Source organism: Miniopterus natalensis, chromosome 17 (assembly GCF_054644295.1).
Source record: "Miniopterus natalensis isolate mMinNat1 chromosome 17, mMinNat1.hap1, whole genome shotgun sequence".
Classification (NCBI taxonomy): Eukaryota; Metazoa; Chordata; class Mammalia; order Chiroptera; family Miniopteridae; genus Miniopterus; species Miniopterus natalensis.
In genome coordinates, this window is record NC_142097.1 from 24,273,308 (window position 1) to 24,290,656 (window position 17,349).

The 17,349-nt window shown below is 53.0% G+C and overlaps 1 protein-coding gene across 1 annotated transcript; it reads left to right on the forward strand.

Annotated features, from left to right (window-relative positions):
* Positions 1-604: 604 nt before the first annotated feature.
* Positions 605-11,035, forward strand: CCR7 (C-C motif chemokine receptor 7). Its single transcript, XM_016215054.2, has 3 exons — positions 605-614; positions 6,972-7,021; positions 9,962-11,035. The coding sequence occupies exons 1-3, from the start codon at positions 605-607 to the stop codon at positions 11,033-11,035; spliced, it is 1,134 nt and encodes a 377-aa protein (XP_016070540.1).
* Positions 11,036-17,349: the final 6,314 nt, after the last annotated feature.

Consider the following 17,349-nt stretch of genomic DNA (forward strand, 5'->3'; position numbering starts at 1 on the left):
GAAGGGAAGGGAAGGGAAGGGAAGGGAAGGGAAGGGAAGGGAAGGGAAGGGAAGGGAAGGGAAGGGAAGGGGAGATATACTTGAGCAGATCCCTTCTCTTCCGTCCATCATCTTTCAGTGCCTCTCTTTGGCCAAACCTACCCAGAAGGCAGAGGGCAAAGTGGTTTGGGAAATGTAGTCCCCTGTGACAGAGAGCAGAGCAAGGGAAGGGTGGGGATACAGTCCTCACTGGGTCTCTGACTCCCCCGCACATGGTATTTGGGCTCTAAATATTTGTTGAATCAAGAAATGGTACCTATTGCCCTGCCTTGGGCTGGTACTTTGTTTTTCCTGAAGGGCCCCTGGGGGCTTTTGAAATATAAATGACCAGATGATTCATGACCCTGTGACAAGCCAGTGGGCTGGCACTCTGTCATGCTTCCCACCTCTGGGTGCCCAGATGTGCCTGTGAGGCTGGACTGGAGGGAGGGGCGGTGTGGGAGGGGCAGGGGAGGGGATGGCTCTTCTACAACTTAAAAGGGGCTCATACCACTTCCTCCCCAGACAGGGGAGCACAAGCCCGCGCCCAGCCTTCCTGCGTGGTTTCAGCTGCCCTGAGAGTGTCATGGACTTGGGTGAGTGAGCCTCCCCGTGCGAGGGAGCAGCACCAGGCGCGCTGACACCCAGACTGACTCTGTGGAATGGGGGTGGAGGCTGGGGGCGGAATGCGTGACAAAGCCTCCCGAGGAGGCCCGTCTGCTTGATGGAAGTCAGAACGCCAGGCACAAAGGTGCACCTTTCAGACCTAGGGGAGGGCTAACCACTGGTCCAGGACAGACCGAGGGGTCGAGGCTGTGCCTTTCCAGATCAGTGGGACTGAAGGGGGTGGCAGGGCTGGGGTTGGTGGTGATCTGGACAGCACCTGTTCTCACCTCAGCTTGGGATGATGGGTGAGGCTCTTCAGACCCGTTTCATCAGGGGGAAACTCTCAGGGGACTCTGGGCCCTTCAGTCCCCCCCAGTTCCCACCTTCCCCCCACTGCTGATAGACTCTCCGTTCTCTGGGGCTTAGGGAGGGGAGCAAGTTCAAGGTGACTGCACTGCGCAAGCGGTGCTCTGCATGCACACGCGGGCTGGGTTATTGTCTCTCTGCTGCACATCCCACCAGCCTCACTCCTGCCTCTTGCAGGTCAAAGGCTGGGTGAGAACATAAAATGGCACAGCAAGGGGCATTCAGCTTAGAGAAGTCACAGGCCGGGCCTCCAGCACAGACCCTGCCTCAATTCTTCACTTTTTCTACCCAGGCAGATGACTCTTCTCTTTAAAAAACCCATCCTCCCATCTAACCTTGCTCCTAACTAGAGAGAGTACAAGGGAAGCCCTGAGAGGTTTGGGGGGGCAGGGTGTGTCCAACTCCAGAGACCCCATTTATAAATCTCAGCTGAGGAGTCAGACCCTGCCGAGGTTACGAAGGCCATGTTCCTGGATGGCTCGTTCTCACCAGCAAGCAAGCACCACGGTGGCCTCAAAGCCACAAGGGGTTGGCTTTAAAAAGTGAAGGTTCCTCAGTGCACCCTCTGCTGTCCTCACAACCCTCCCCACCATACCACAGCCTTTTGCCTTCATCTCTGCCTTTCTCATCCGCCCAGAGACCTGGGTGGACCCAGCAAACCACTGTGACAGGGTTAAAGTGGCCAGTCAGTGCACCAGCTGAACTCCTGGAAGGCAGGGTCTGATCCTTGCATCTCTGCAAGGTACTTTCGGGGTGTGATCAGAACACGTTTACAGAATTAATGAATGGTGTCAAGAACTCTGAGTTTTAGTGTTCTAAAATCTCTTCCAACTTTCTCTCCTCCCAGCAGCCTTCCTTCTAATCCTACTCCCCAGCCATCTGCCCCCACTGACCACAGTCCCCGGATGCAGTCATCCACTGCACACCTTGCTCCTGACTCTCTGTTTGACCTCTGTCAAGGGAACCAAGCAGTGTCACAGTGGTGGGCTGGTAAATGCTTGAAAACCAGCTCCCCAGGGTGGATGATGGCCCCGATTTGTAGTGCTTGCCAATTTCCATAGTGTAAATTCTCCCACCATAGCTGATTTCAAGCTTCCAGCCAATATCAAGCCACGAGGTGACTGAACACAGACTTGGAGCGAGATTACAACCCTGTCTAACAAGCCTATGAAAGCCAGCTCCAGCACACCACCGAGGGTTCTCCTCCAGACCTAGGTTTGGGGGTGCTAGACCCACAGGCTTTGATGCAGGGAGGGAGGGCAACCTCTGGCCCAGGAGAAAGGGATGTTCTGGTTGCTTTGCTTAATTGGAGAGAGCCCCAGTGGCGAAACCCGAAATACTGGTGGGGTGGGGACAGCTTTCGCTCAGAACAGACTGTGGACCTTTGGTAAGGCAGGTCTGTTTTTCGTTCTTCATCGGCCCAGAAGGGAGCAAGGGGTAGGTGAGGGGGCTGAGTTTCTGTTACACAAAATGAAAATGCCAAACCCGGCTGAGCTGGTCTTTTTCACAATTTGAATGAGCAGTCCGGAGGTGCTCTCCCCACCTTCAAGAAATGTGGCCTGAGATCTCAGTTAGAATTTTCCAAAGCAGAGAAAAAAATAATTAAACCTGCCAGAGACTCCTCTCTCACAGCTTGGCCAGATATGGCAGCAGAGGGGACTGCTGAAGGAATTCAGGGCCAATCCCTCCTGGCCTTCTGGGAGCTTGGCTGGGGAAGAGGGGTCTGCTGTAGCTTGGGGGAGCTGTTGGAAAATCTCTCCTCTTTGTTTGGTACTTTCTTTCAGTCAGCTATCATTGATTCAGGCATGACCAGTCTGGTAAGGAGGAGAATACAGATGTCACTAGCCAAGGCAACAGAGCGAGACATGGTGCTGATGGGGTGCCGGGCAAGATGCTTATAAAGCTCAAAGAAAGGAATAGCGAACATGAGCCAGGAAACATTTAAGTCGGGTTTTAAAGGGTGCATAGGAGCAAACCAGGGAAGGAACAAGAGGTCCGGTATGGGACAGTGATAGCAGACTCAGTTACCCAGCAGGGTAAATGTGGAAATGGGCATAAGATGGACTAAGGGGAGGGAGCAGAGTGAACCAGAGGGTGCAAGCCCCACTTAAAGCAGCCAAACCTAATTTTTTGTAAACTCCGTGCATCCAATCAGAATGTCCTGGGGGCTCAGTTTTCAGGCTCCTGGATGGCCAGCCAGCTATGGCCATGCCAAGAAGGAAGGTAGGAAGGAAGGCAGGAGGGACAGGCAGGGCTGATCCTTAAGATTTTGTGTGGCGTTGCTAAGGAGTTTGGGCTTTATCCTGAAAGTGATGGGAAGCCAGTGAAGATTTTTCTTTTTCAATTAGCTGAGTTAAAGGATGAGATTTGTATTTCAGAAGGAGTTCTCTGACAGCCAGGGGGCAGCAAAGCCTTATGTCAGGGCAGAGGTGGGGGGCTAGCTCTGAGATGTTGGGGGGAGAGAAGCAACAGAACTGGGTGACCAGTGGGATGTGGGGGAGTGAGGATTCCCTTCAGGCTCCATGGAGGTCCCCACACACCGCAGGCTCATCGGAAATGTAGACTTGCTCAGTAGTGAGAATTCCATTCAAATCTCTTAGCAGCTGTGTGACCCTAGGCAAGTGGCTTAACCACTCTGGGCCTCTATTTTCTGAAATATAGAATGAGAATAACAAGGGATAACTCACAGGATGTTATGAGAGAGAGAGATGCATAAAGACAAAGAAGAGACACAGAAGAGCGGTTAGGGGTGCCATTTCTGGAGTCAGACAGGTTCAAAGCCCATCTCCACTGCTAGCCAGTTGACTCTGGGAAAGTTACTAATCTCGCTGTGCTTGTTTCCCAGTACCTATCTCATAGGGCTTTTGTGAGGATGAAATGATAGTACATGGAAACAGTTTGGTGCATAGTGAGAGCTCAGTAAATACGAATTATATCACTAGATAAAGCAGTGGATATCATAGCAACTGCAAGATTCAACCAGCTGTCATCCATCCCTGCCTATTGTCTGGAAGAGAGTCCCCAGGCCTCTCACCTTCTCTCCAGATTCCTACCACTTCCCTGCCTCTTCCACTCCCCTCCCTTGCCCCCAAAAGAGAAAAGTTGTGTTGGCAGGTGAGGAATTACTAAGAAGAAAAGGTTTGGGGTGACTTTGGGGACCAGTTGCTGGGCAGCCATGATTCCCTGAGTCTCCTGAAAGTCCTGGAAAATGTGGGGATGAAAGTTCAGGGCTTGGGGGAGCAGCCAGCCAACAATCCCCTCCTCCCAGACAAGAAGGGAGTTTCTCTTGCTGGGGCTCAGGTTGGAGTCCCAGGGAATTTTCTGTTCATTGTGATCATTACTAGAAACTCAAAAACTCAGAAAATACCCAGCACATAAGTAAACCACTCCTCAACCCCTCAGATTTTCAGCTTCACTGGTCTCACCCAAGTTGCTGCCCAAAGCCAGTTGCTTTATGACTTTGTAACAGACAGAAATGATCTGACTCATGGTGGCCAACCAGGCCCCCTCTGCCACACACCAGAGTTCCCCTAAGTTCCCATTTGGTCACCATTCTTGAAAATGGCCTATTCTGGTCTTATAGGATACCTGCTCATTTGTCATCTCCAACATAGCTGGAATGAGAAATCACCTACACACATACACACACTCATACACACACACACACCCCAGCTCCTTACCCTACCCCCTACTCTAGATAGTGGCAAAAAAGAATGGGACAGGGCCCAGGAGAAGGAGCTAACGGAGTAAAACAGAAACAGTTCTCGCTCCTTGTGTTTCACCCGTTGTGACTTATCAAAACTTTGAGGTTTCTCAGTTCTCACTGACAGTCAGAGTGGGCATTCTCTAGAGTAACCGAAAGACTCGTGTTTAGAGAAACCTCGAGCGCTTCACATCAAGATGAGTCAGTGGTGGATGGGTGGTTTGTTCGTTGGACCCTGAAGAGAGTGTGGTTAGGGGAGAGATCTGGACAGGAGCTCAGAGGCTCTGGGGTAATTCAGCAAGAAAGGGGAATGAGAGAGAGGAGCTATGATGTCGCATGAGGATCCATTTCCTCCGAGGGCTACAAATACTCAAACGCAAGCTAGGGACAATGGGGCAGTGGGTGCCTGTCCCAAGGGATGGAAGACACAGCTAGGAAGGCAGGCCCAAGGAGACAGCAGAGGGCTTGACTGCCGTGCTAACTAAGCATCTGGACCCTCTTCCCTAGGGTTGGGTAGAGAGGTCCTAAGGATTTAGGAGGGCACAGTGTGGAGGGGGTGGCATCCAAGTTTTGCTTTAGGAAGACGTGTCTAGCAGTAACATGCAGTACAACTTGCTTGAAGTGAGAGAGGTGCCTATCTATTTATGTGACTTGATGCCTGGGCCTCCCTCCCCCGGGGACCCCCAAGCCCAGAATCTCTGCCTTAGGCAGTCCCTCTGAAAACATTCACTGCCACTTGGGTCATGAAGCCGACTTCCAGCAGGTGGTGCTGTGGCCAAGTACACAGGCTCGCTGGGAATGTGCTGCCTCCTCGGGAAGCAGGGGCCTCTGCTTGCTGGAGGGGGCCCCAGCCTCCAGAAGGTGTTTAAAGCAGGGTCCCAGCCACTTCCCTGTTGGTACTGAGACTAGAGGTGCGGGGGGAGGGGAGCCTGCAAGTCCTGTCTTGGCATTCGTTGATGGCATCACAGACTGTTTCCTGTGGGCCAGATTTGAGAGTCAAGTAATGGAGAAGGGGCTACGAAGGTGAAGGAGACACAGCTCCTTTCCTTGGGGTGCTCCAAGGCTGTCAGGTGAGATAGGACTTCTACATAAGTTACCCTGTGAGCTGTCCTCCCTGCTCGGCCCTCGGAGGAAATGAGCTCCAGGTCCAGCCCTCAGCTCAGCCACAGACCAAAAGTAAGAGGCCAGGTGCCTGCCCTCCATCTGCAACACATCAGGCCTTCTGCTAACCTGGGGCTCAACCAGCTGTTCAGACCCAAGGAGAGCCTCCTGATTTCCAGAATATACCCAGGCTCTGAAGCCTGCTCTGGGCAGGGCCTCTTCCCATAGCTGACCTCATGTTCCCCTTCCACTCGCAGCCCACAGGTCTGAATTAGAAAAAAACTTAAAGAAGAGAAAGCAAATGCGCACACTTCAGTCAAGCAAAAAAACACAACAACGTAGTTACCACAAGAAATAGTCTCCATCCTGCCACACTCTCACAAGACAGTGCCCTCTCAGGCTACCTTGGTGCCTCCTTCCTTGAAGGGCAAGCAAGGAATTCATTCTTGTATTTATTTGTCAGCACACAATCCCTGGGCACCTCCTCTGGCCTGGGCCTGCCTGGGTAAGAGGGAAGAGGTCCCTGCCCCAAAGGCAGGCTGAGGGGTGGGCCAGGTGAACCAAGAGTAAGCGCTGGATGAATGTCAGCTGAATGAAGGGGTGTTGGGGGGCACCACAGAACACTCTCTCATCCATTCCTGAGAGGCCAGTGTGTAACACTCCTCTACCCAGCCCTGTGAAATCAGCCGGCCTCCCTCAGAAGATAGCTAGGCACAGGAGAAATGCTCCCCAGTGGCTGCTGGCACCGGAGCAGTGTAGGGGACACACACACACACACCCCCCTCTACCAGGGAATTGCTTCCTAGAGTGGGAGGAGGCCATTCAGACCCAGGAGTCAAGGTCAGTTGAAGCCCAACTTTGAGGGCTGGTCTGGGCCAGGGTAGACCCTCCAACTCTAAAAGAGACCCTGAAGAGCAGAAGGGGGAGACTGCCCTGCATTCTGATCTGCTCCTTTCGGGGACCTCGCAGCGCAGGAAGGGGAGGAGGGGAGGGCAGCGAGGCCAGGCAGCTGGCCAGGTGCTCCGAAGCACAATCTGGTTCTGATGTTCTCTTTGGGCAAATGCAGCGCCTGTAGCATGTGATGAAAGCTCCATCAGCATCTCTATCTCAGTGGCTTTCTTTAGTAACAAAGAACTGCCCCTGCCAAGCAATAACTTTCTCACTTTGTCTCTCACAGGGAAGCCAATGAAAAGTGTGCTGGTGGTGGCTCTCCTCGTTGTTTTCCAGGTGAGGTTCCCTCCTCCACACTCCTGTCCCCAAGCCCACCCCTTCCAAGTCCGAGGCTCTGGTGGAGCAACTGGGCATTTGCTGGAAGGAAACAGACCCAGACACTAACCCACTCACCATTCGTTAAGCTGATGTTCGCCCCTCTCCATCTGCTGAGTGACCCTAGAGAGCCTTTACTCCACTTAAAACATGAGGGAAATAAGTTACCACCACCTTCCCCACCCACTCCCAATATCCCCATCCAAAAGACAGAAATGTGGACCCTGGCTGAGCTCTCAGAGAGAGGAGCTGCAAGAACCAAAAGCTGTCTGGTTGCTGAGTTTTGCACATATGTGTGCACACCCATGCATGTAAAAGTTCATGTTTTAGTGAGCTGAGAAAAGAACCTTTGGTATGGTGGCCTGGTTACTGTCCTATCATCCCAAGGCTGCCTCCCTCTCCAACCTCCATCCAAAGGCTCCCCTAGAAGCCCAGTTTCCTTTTGTAAAATAGAAACTCATCTGCACCCCACTGGAGGGGGGAAGATGGAGCGCAGGACCCTGGGGGTGGGAGGGGGTGGAGGGGTGCACATACTTTACAGGGGCCTGAACTCGGCAGGAAGAAAGGCCTCCAGTTCATAAGGCTTTGTTTCTCAATCCCAGAAGTGGAGACAGAAAATCTGCCCCCATCAAGTGCCAGAGTTAGAAGAAACTATAACTCATGGAGTGGACTCTCCCCCATTTGTTGGGGATGAGAGCTGTCTTGGAGGAGGAGAGGCAGCTGAGACCAGAGCTGGAGAAGCAATAATTCAGATTTGGCAATCCCCCAGGTCTGGAGGCCAGAGGGGCAGCTTTCCAGGAGCTCGGGCCAGAGGCAGGCCCCAAGCTGGGCATGGTTCCCAGAACCCCATCCCAGAGGCCCCCTAAAGCTTGGGCTGCAGCCCGCAGCCCGGCCCCTTCCCCATCACCACTCCCTCCCCTCTCTCTCCCCTGTTCCCAGGACTCTGGAGGGGCTGTATTACTACCAGCAGAGGCTGGAAGGTGGGGGAGGGGACGAGGGACAGCTGGGACTCATTCTCTTTACTGGGGTGGATGGAGGTGGTTCAGATGGGGCAGGATGTGGTGGGGCTGTGGGCTGCACAGGCGTCAAGTCTGGTGGCTCTTTGGTGGGGGGAAGTAAAGGGGGAAAGAGAAGGCAGGAGTGGTGGGGAGCACACATCATAGAGAACGAGTGGAAGGTCCAGAGCCCCCTATGTCCAGGGGCCCAGACCTAAGGCCTGACCCTTCCTGTGACTGGGCTGCAGTCATGCCCAGGTGAGGGGAAAGAAGTTACCACTGACTTTTCTTTTCGAGACAACAATACCCAAAGGGAAGGCTCCTGGGTGTTATTTTTTTCCTCAACCTGTCCCCAAGCAGGACAGTGATGAATCCAGAACTGAAAGTCAGAGGACGGAGACAGGATACAGGGAAGTCGGGAGACTGGGCTCCGCTTCTGGCCACATAACCCTGAGCGAGCCACATGGCTTCTCCCAGTGCCTGCCTCCCTTGCCCCATCTTTAAAGTCCCTCCAGCTTCCCAACTATATGAGAACCCATCATGTTGAGCTGCCCAGAGCCCAGTTCCCAGAGAAGGGACCACCAGCTTCCAGCCCAGCTGCCAGCCCTGCAGGCTCAGCCGTCACTGTGCCGCTGTGCAGAGGCCTGAGCCGACGCATCAACCCTCCTTCATTGATAAAATCTCAGCAGGCCGCTTAAACCTTCACCCTACTCTGCAGACTGGCTTAAAAAAAGTCCTGAGCAGCTGAGCCCAGCTGTTTGGGATCTGCCTGAAGAGACTGCAAGGAAGACAGAGGCAGAGGTGGGAGGAGATGGTAGGAGACAGAGCCGTGCTTCCTTCCAGGGACTCCAAGAGGACCGGGTCACAGCTGAGGAGGCAGTGGCCCTGCTGTGGAGTTCAGTGCACTGGACACCAGTTGCCTGAGTCCCACTGTGTCCAGGGCACTGTGCCCCGGGCTCCAGGGGTCCATAAAAGTCTTCAAGTTGCCCGCCACCCATGATCACTGCAGCTTGTCCCAAACCAGGTCAATACAATCTCTCTCTCTTTTTTTTTTTTTAATATATCTTTATTGATTTCAGAGAGAAGAAAGGAGAGAGGGAGAGAGAGAGAGAAACATCAATGATGAGAGAGTCATTGATTGGCTGCCTCCTGCACGCCCCCGACTGGGGATCGAGCCCGCAACCGGGGCATGTGCCCTGACCAGGAATCGAACCAAGATCTCCTGGATCCTAGGTCAATGCTCAACCGCTGAGCCATGCTGGCCAGGCCCAATGCAGTCTCTTAACAGAGCTTTTGCCTTCCTCTCTTCTCACTCCAGGACCTCCTCAACCTTAACTCCAAGGTGGATTTTCCCTCAAAAGCTGAGGTATTTTGTAGCTCCCTTCTGGAAAGCTCTTTCTACCAGGTTCTGAAGGAGGCTCAAGAAGAAAAACATGGGCCCCCACAAAATAAAACCTCCGTAGGGACAAATTTGGTGCCTGAACCTGGGTTAGGAACCTCACAACAACCATGTGAAGGTGATGGCATTCATGTCCATTTCACAGAGGAGAAAACAGAGGCTCAGAGACATGTGTGTTTAACCATCTCAAGGTTCATTTGACCCCAAAGCCCAGACTATTTCCAGTCCTCTATCAGCACATATACGTGTTAAAACTTCAGAAGAACTGATTTCAAACCAAAGAATCACCTGGAAGGTTTAGAAAAAAACAGATTCCTGGGCCCCACTCCCTGAGATTCTGGTGCAGTAGGTTATCAGATGGGGTCCAAGAACGTGCAGGTGATGCTGATGCTGATGCTGACGATGGGAACCACACTTGGAAACCACTGCTCTGGGCAATCCCAGGGCAGGGAGATTTTGACCCACTTAGCTAAGCTGGACCGTGTTTCCCTGTTTCCTTCCCCGCAGGTGTGCCTGTGCCAAGATGAGGTCACAGATGATTACATCGGAGAAAACACCACGGTGGACTACACGCTGTTCGAGTCTGTGTGCGTCATGAAGGAAGTGCGGGACTTCAAGGCGTGGTTCCTCCCCACCATGTACTCCATCATCTGCTTCCTGGGCCTGGTGGGCAACGCGCTGGTCATCCTGACCTACATCTACTTCAAAAGGCTCAAGACCATGACCGACACCTACCTGCTCAACCTGGCACTGGCCGACATTCTCTTCCTGCTGACCCTGCCCTTCTGGGCCTACAGCGCAGCCAAGTCCTGGATCTTTGGCGTCCACGTTTGCAAGCTCATCTTTGCGGTCTACAAGATAAGCTTCTTCAGCGGCATGCTCCTGCTTCTTTGCATCAGCATCGACCGCTATGTAGCCATTGTCCAGGCCGTCTCGGCCCACCGCCACCGGGCCCGAGTCCTTTTCATCAGCAAGCTCTCCTGTGTGTGCATCTGGCTGCTGGCCACGGTGCTCTCCATCCCGGAGATGCTGTACAGCAACATCCTGAGGAGCAACAGTGAGCAGGCCTTGCGGTGCTCGCTCATCACCGAACAAGTGGAGGCCTTGGTCAGCATCCAGGTGGCCCAGATCGTGGTGGGCTTCCTGATCCCTCTCGTGGCCATGAGCTTCTGCTACCTTGTCATCATCCGCACCCTGCTGCAGGCGCGCAACTTCGAACGCAACAAGGCCATCAAGGTGATCATCGCCGTGGTGGTGGTCTTCATAGCCTTCCAGCTGCCCTACAATGGGGTGGTCCTGGCCAAGACAGTGGTAAACGCCAATGCCACCACCAGCTGTGAGCTCAGCAAGCAACTCAACATTGCCTACGATATCACCTACAGCCTGGCCAGTGTCCGCTGCTGCATCAACCCTTTCCTGTACGCCTTCATCGGCGTCAAGTTTCGCAATGACCTCTTCAAGCTCTTCAAGGATTTGGGCTGCCTCAGCCAGGAGCGGCTCCGGCAGTGGTCTTCCTGCCGGCACACCCGACGTTCCTCGATGAGTATGGAGGCCGAGACCACCACCACCTTCTCTCCATAGAGGCTTCTCTGCCTGGACTCGAGGGACCTCTCCCAGGGCCCCCAGGTCGGGGACAGTGAGCCGATGACATGACTTAGGACCCAAAAGCTGCTGAAGGAAAGGCAGTTCTGACCCTTAAGGTTTATCTCATGGTGAATACCCATGCCATGGAAGAGAGATGAGGCCCAACCCTAGCTACCTCAACCAAGTTGGCGGAGACGTGGCTAGTAAGCTGCCAGATCCGGCAACACTCTAACACCAAAGCTGTTCTCCCCCAAACCAAAAGTGAAAGCTGAGAAAGTTCACGCTTCCTGGAGGGCAGGGATAGTAGTTGGTGAGAGCTAGAGTGGTACCAGGGCCTGGGGAGCCCTCAGAATGAACCTTCAAGGACTGAGGCAAGGTCTTCCAGAAAACAAGGCTGTGTCTCCAAGACCAGAGGTGGTGGGGAGACTTCTTGGCTTGGCAAGGAAAGGGAGACGCCAATGGGTCAACTAACTCTCTATATCTCTCCCTCCAACTTTTTTTCCACTGTCATCGTCGCCAGCAAGAAATGGCAGCCTCCAAGCCTCCCTAAAAGCACACTTGCCTCTCGCCTGCTGCTTCTCCCAGGGCTGCTGCCCTCCCAAGCTCTCCATGGGAGAGGTGTGGTGTATCCTGCAGGCCAGGCCAGCTGCCTCCAGCCAGCCAAAACCATGTTCCCAGCCAAGGCTCTGGGGCGGGGATGACGTGTGGCCAGACCTTCTCTTGTCTCAATTTTGCTAGGATGGAAGAGAGGGCCAAGAGCGAGGTTAGGGGCCAAGGCATGGGTGACAATGCTGGCTGCCCAAGGCCAATGTGCTGCTTCTTTGTTCTTTGTCACAGAGACAAAGTACTGTCATCCTGTTCTGCTTTCAATTCATTAAGAGAGCGCATTTTACTCATACACGAATAAAACTTTTCCCTTGAGGAAACGACAGTTTTAAAAGAAGGGGAAAAATTTTTTGGTAAATGGCAAATGAGTGTGTTCTTGTCTTCAAAACCCCACCTGACCACCCCCACTTCCCTTTTCCCCTCCCAGCCTTCATTTCTTAGAGATGCTCAGAGCCAGGAGGTCTGAGCTGTGTAATCTCTAAGCCCATGCAATGACACAGGCCCAGGAGGCTGAAAGGTAGGAGGATGGGGAGTCCATGCAGTGTGTTCACCTTGCAAAGAGTCTTCCAGAGCTCCTGGAACAAGAATGAAGTCTCTTGTGGTCAGCAGTGACCCAGGGACACTGGTCTGAACAGAGCTTTGGAAAGAACAAAGTTGTCCCTATAACCTCTATGGCTGGGAACTCACTGGCCCTTAGCAGCATATGTAAACTGGTCTGCTCATCTGTCCCAGATCAGTCTGGAACTATAGCCCCTGACCCTTTGTTAGTCTCCTCAGACCCCCAAAACTGGTGTTTAGAAGGAGGGCCTCTCCATGGGCTCAGAGCCCACTGCATGCTGGATTAAGGGAGCTTGGGATGGGACCCATAGGAGAGGCTGCACCCTTTACTGGATGCCTGAGAGCCAGGTCTGCCCATAACCATCCCTCCTGGCTACTGTTGTAGCAATGGCCTTCATGGTGTGGACACTCATCATGGAGGGGCAGGGATCAGGAGCAGCCACTGCCCCACACAGGCCCAGGACCCATGGCACTGAATGCCCTGATGTCTACCCCAAACTCTGACTTCTTCAAGCCAGAGAAGTTAGTCCAACTGTGATATATGAGGAGGTATCGGAAGGGCCCAGCACTGTAATAGCTGGGAGGGGTTGGCAGGGGTTCTGAGACACTCATACAAAAGGTGATTCCATCAATTTTCCGGAGTGAAAAGAGCCTTATGGAAAATGGAGCCTGCCTGGTAATGAAGCCCATTGGCTAATCTCCTAAACACATTACATTACCCTCCTCCGAGGGATGCACTGGGCACGCTTTGTCAGCCAGCCTCCAGGCCGGGAACCGGCGCCCTGGAAGAATGAGCCTGGCTCAGACGCAGGCGCGGAGCGGCGGTCCGGGGCAGCGGCTGCATTAGGCATTAAAGAAGCAGCTGCAGCTGTGTGCCTGCGGGCGAGGGGTGACCCCAGGGTGCCTTCAGGGCCCAAGGGGCCGGCCGGTGCCCACTGGTGTGCGCGTCCTAGTGAGGTTACGGGTGGGAGAAAGACCCGGGTTCCTGAAGGGGAGGAATGCTACAGAGCGGTCATGAACAGGAAGCCAGGCCAGCCGCACGAACACGCCGCCTCAGCTCCAAATACTTTTTGCTAAAATAACTGGACGCCTCCAAGTATTTACAAAGACAGCAAACCCCCAGCAATGTTAACTCCCCGAACTGCTGAATCTCAGGAGCTCTCACCTTGGCTCGTTGCTGGCCTGGCCCTGCTCCCTTGCCCAGGGCTCTCATATGCCTACCCTGAGCTTTGGGGGACACCTGGGAAGAAGGAACAGATTCACTGGGGAGGCCCCTCCGCCAGGGGTGTGTGTGTGTGTGTGTGTGTGTGTGTGTGTGTGTGTGTCTTTCTCTCTCTGCTTCATATACTGCCCCATCACCCCAGGTTCACCCCCACACAGCTCCTCCGTGTCTTCTTTCCATCGCCAGAACCCCTTTCCACTCACCCTCCCTGGCCACAACCCCAGGCCACAAATCAGTCATTTCAGCCAGAAGCACCACATTTCACGAAGCATGGACTCTAAGAGCTGCAAGAGATCTCACGGATCTATTGATCCAAAACCCAATCATTCTCTAGATTGGGAAACTGAGGGCCAGAGGGAGGAACTGACTTGCTTAAAGAGACATTGCCTTGTAGGGATATTGGATAAACTTGCTTTGTCGACCTGAGGACCTGGCAGGACTGCAGGAGGTGGATAGGGGAGAACAGAGGCTCTGGAGCCTGGCCAGGTTTCTATCTCATCTCTTCTGCTTCCCAGCTGTGTGGACTTCAGCTGTTGCTCAACTGCTCTGAGTCTCAGATTTCTCAACTGCAAAATGGAAAGGATTTGGCAAACATTTGGCACAGTGTCTGAAATGTTGAGTGTGGTGATGAGGAGCACCGACTCTGCCTGGTTTGAATCACAGCTACACTTCTTAGGCTGGTTACTTAGTCTCTCTGTGCCTCAGTTTCCTTGTCTGTGTGATGGGGATAACCACAGTACCTACCTCCTAGGGTTGTGGTGAGAAGTAAAAGAAATCACATATGTAAAATGCTTAAGAATTCTTATGAAAGGGTTGTTGATAATCATTGAGGTGTATAGTAACATCTCAAACAAACGCTTAAAACAAAAAAGTTGCTAACCACAGGAAACCAAACTCAACTCCTTAGCCCCATTTCCATCCCTATACACTTTATAAGTCAAGCTGGAGAGCAACTTTGAGATTAGTCTGTCCTTCCTACCAACTGTACAGGTGAGTCAATGAGACTCAGGGAGGGAAATTACTCACCCGAGGTCTCTCTCGAGCTCTTGGCAACGCTGGAACTTGAACCCAGGCTCCAAGCGCCCATATTCAGAGCCCTTCCCCCAGATCTCCTACATTCATTTGCACACCCCTACACAGCCATCCTGGCACACATCACCCTCATCCCAGACCTTTCACCTCTCCTCCGACAGGCACCGGCCCTCCTGTCCCACGGCCAGGTCCCTAAGGAGAATGTCCCCTCTCCCTCTTACATAGTCCCATCCTTGCCATTGGGTGTGGGAGGGTGAGGTACAATAGAGACACGGCAGCAGTCCCAAAGGAAATCAGACAACTGATATTTTAAAGAAAGGGTCCTCTCCGGGAGCTAGGTTCTCAGTTGCATTTCTGCGTTGAGGGTGAAGAGCTGAAGGGAGAACAAACAGAACTATAGGGGTGATGGGGTGGGGGTTAAGGCAAAGAGATGCAGAGGGGAGGGGAGAATTCTGAATGGGGAGCAGAAGGCAGGGGAAGGTGAGGCAGGGCTGGTTTCTGGGGACTATAAGGCTGGGGCTGGACTCAGAGAGTATTCTCAGTGGGTAGAAAGATGCCCCCACCTACACCCATGCATAAACACACACACACACACACACACACACACACACACACACACAACTTCCAGGGCCTCCCAGTCCCAGGTGGGGAGAAGGAGCTATATTAGTCTCAGAGACAAGGGGGCCCATGGCCTTCTTTGCTGAGAAGGGGCTAAAAATGGCCCAGTTTCCGTGGTCTGAGCTCCAAGAAAAAACCCAGGGGGAAAAACTGGGTGAGACCTCTCCGTCAACTCAAAAGATCGACCCTGTCAGCCCTCCCAGTCCCCGCCTCATGGGAATAGGTGTCCCAGAGGTGCAGCAGGGAGCAGCAGCCTCATTACCCTTAACCCCCACCCCCTCCCCCTGCATTGTCTGTCTTGGGCCCTGAAAGAGACACAGCCCAGGGATCCGCTGCAGAAAGGCTCCACAGCCCGGTGCTCACCAGCCAGAGCAGCCCTAGACTAACCCAAAGCAACTGATCCCATCGGAAATCAGAAAGGAAGGGACATGAATTTTCCCACAGGCTCCTCTGTGTGTGAACACGCAGCCCGATTCAGCTGCTGTCAGTTCCTTCCCCCCTCACATTTATTCTGAAGACAAATATAACTTTATTTTTGTCTATTGTTCATTAACCCCAGGGAATTCATTTGCTGGGTTGTTCTACGTGTCACAGTGACCGCTATGAAGTTTGGCCTCCATGTTCCCATCTCTATGTAAATAAACATCTCCCGCAAGAGCAGGGGTGGGCCAGGCTTTGCCGGGCTCTGACCAGCTCCATTCCCTGATGGTGCAATAGGTCCCGAGGTCAGACCTCCACGCCCCAGTACTGGCAGGAGGGCAGGTGAGGAAACATGACTTGCGTCTTCTCTTGCCTGTGTCGGAGCACGCTTAGGCCAGGACAGTTTCTGTTTGTTCTAAGTAAATAGCTGACATGAAGTTTAACAGATGCTGCAGATGAAATGCCCCCAAACCTTTTTCCAATGTTTAAAAAGAGGCCTGGAAGTGCAGGCACATTTATCTTGTATGGTTTATACAAACTGTACTCGCGTGACTAAAGCAAGAACGTGATCACGTGCAAAGACCCAGTGGTGCATTTTCCCAGGCCTAGGGCAGAGGGCTTGTTTCTATGGCGTGGTTAGAGGCCTGTGGTCCAGTCAGGTGACCTAGGTGGCACCAACTCTGTCTCCTGCCCAGGAGCTTGGGCTTCCTCCCTCGCAGCTGACTCCCTGGACACTGTCATCTTGCCTGCACCACCTGCCCTCTCCTCACACCCCCATTTCAGGGACACTTAGCTGCCCAAGGGATGTTGCTGGTTCTCTGGACTAGGGAGTCCAGGGAAAGAAGAGCAAGGAGAACGATGGGAAGCTCTGGCCTGGGGTGGCTTATGGAGACACCCCTCTGCCTTCATCTTCATCTTCAGAACAAGGCACAGGCCTAACCCCACCTGGGATTCTTCCATCCTTGATCAAAGGCAGAACTTGGATTTTTGTCCAAGAATTACCCCTGCTCTGCCCCAGTCTCCTTTCAGTAACCCCACCCCTGTCCATGCTCCCTAACCGCCAAGCTTGGGGACACGATAGACTGCCAAGAGCCTGTGTGTGTTCATGCTGGGAGGTCAGACAGTGCAGGGGACAGCAGGGGTGGGGGTATCACAGGTTGTAGAAATCACAGAGCCTCGGGTAGAAGACCTTGAGGAAGTGGACGGGGGCCTAGCTTAGGAGCGGGGTTGGGCTCACATTTACTGAGTGCCTGTGATGTGCCAGGATCAAAAGGTGTGGAAACTGAGGTTTATGTAACTTGCCTGAGGTAACACAGCCAGCAAGAATAACTACAACCTTATTAGGATTTTATCATGTTCTTCACACTATACAAAGTATCGTATCTTATTTAATCCGCACAACAACCCTACCAGAGTCCCATTTTACCAATGAGGAAGTTGAGGTTCAGAGAGGTTAAGTAACTTTGCCAAAGTCACACAGCTACTACATGATAAAGCTCCCAAGTGGTTTTCACTAATGCTAGCTGGCCTCTAAAGCTAATGCTCTTACCACTCCACTCCACAGGCCAACTAAATAGCTGTTTATTCATTACTAAATGTGTATGTGGAGCCCTTACTTTGTGACAGGCATTATGCCAACATTCTCAAAATGTTCCAGCCACCATTTTTCAAAACGTACTGGATGCAGAGCTCTGACCTGGGAGGAGGGAAAATCAAATAACAAAGATACAGCATCCCTTGCCAGAGGGATGAGACCCCATAGCAACCAAGACTTTGCTGAGAGCTTAGTCTCCCCTTCTCCCCTCCAGGCCCTGCCTCTCACCCAGGCCCCCGCACAGGCCAGCCCTGCAGGGCT

What these genes read in the sequence shown, in the direction of transcription:
- CCR7 (XM_016215054.2), top strand. An exon ending in CTCTCCTCGTTGTTTTCCAG is followed by an intron (nt 7,022 to 9,961) that starts GTGAGGTTCCCT and finishes CCTTCCCCGCAG; the next exon opens with GTGTGCCTGTGCCAAGATGA.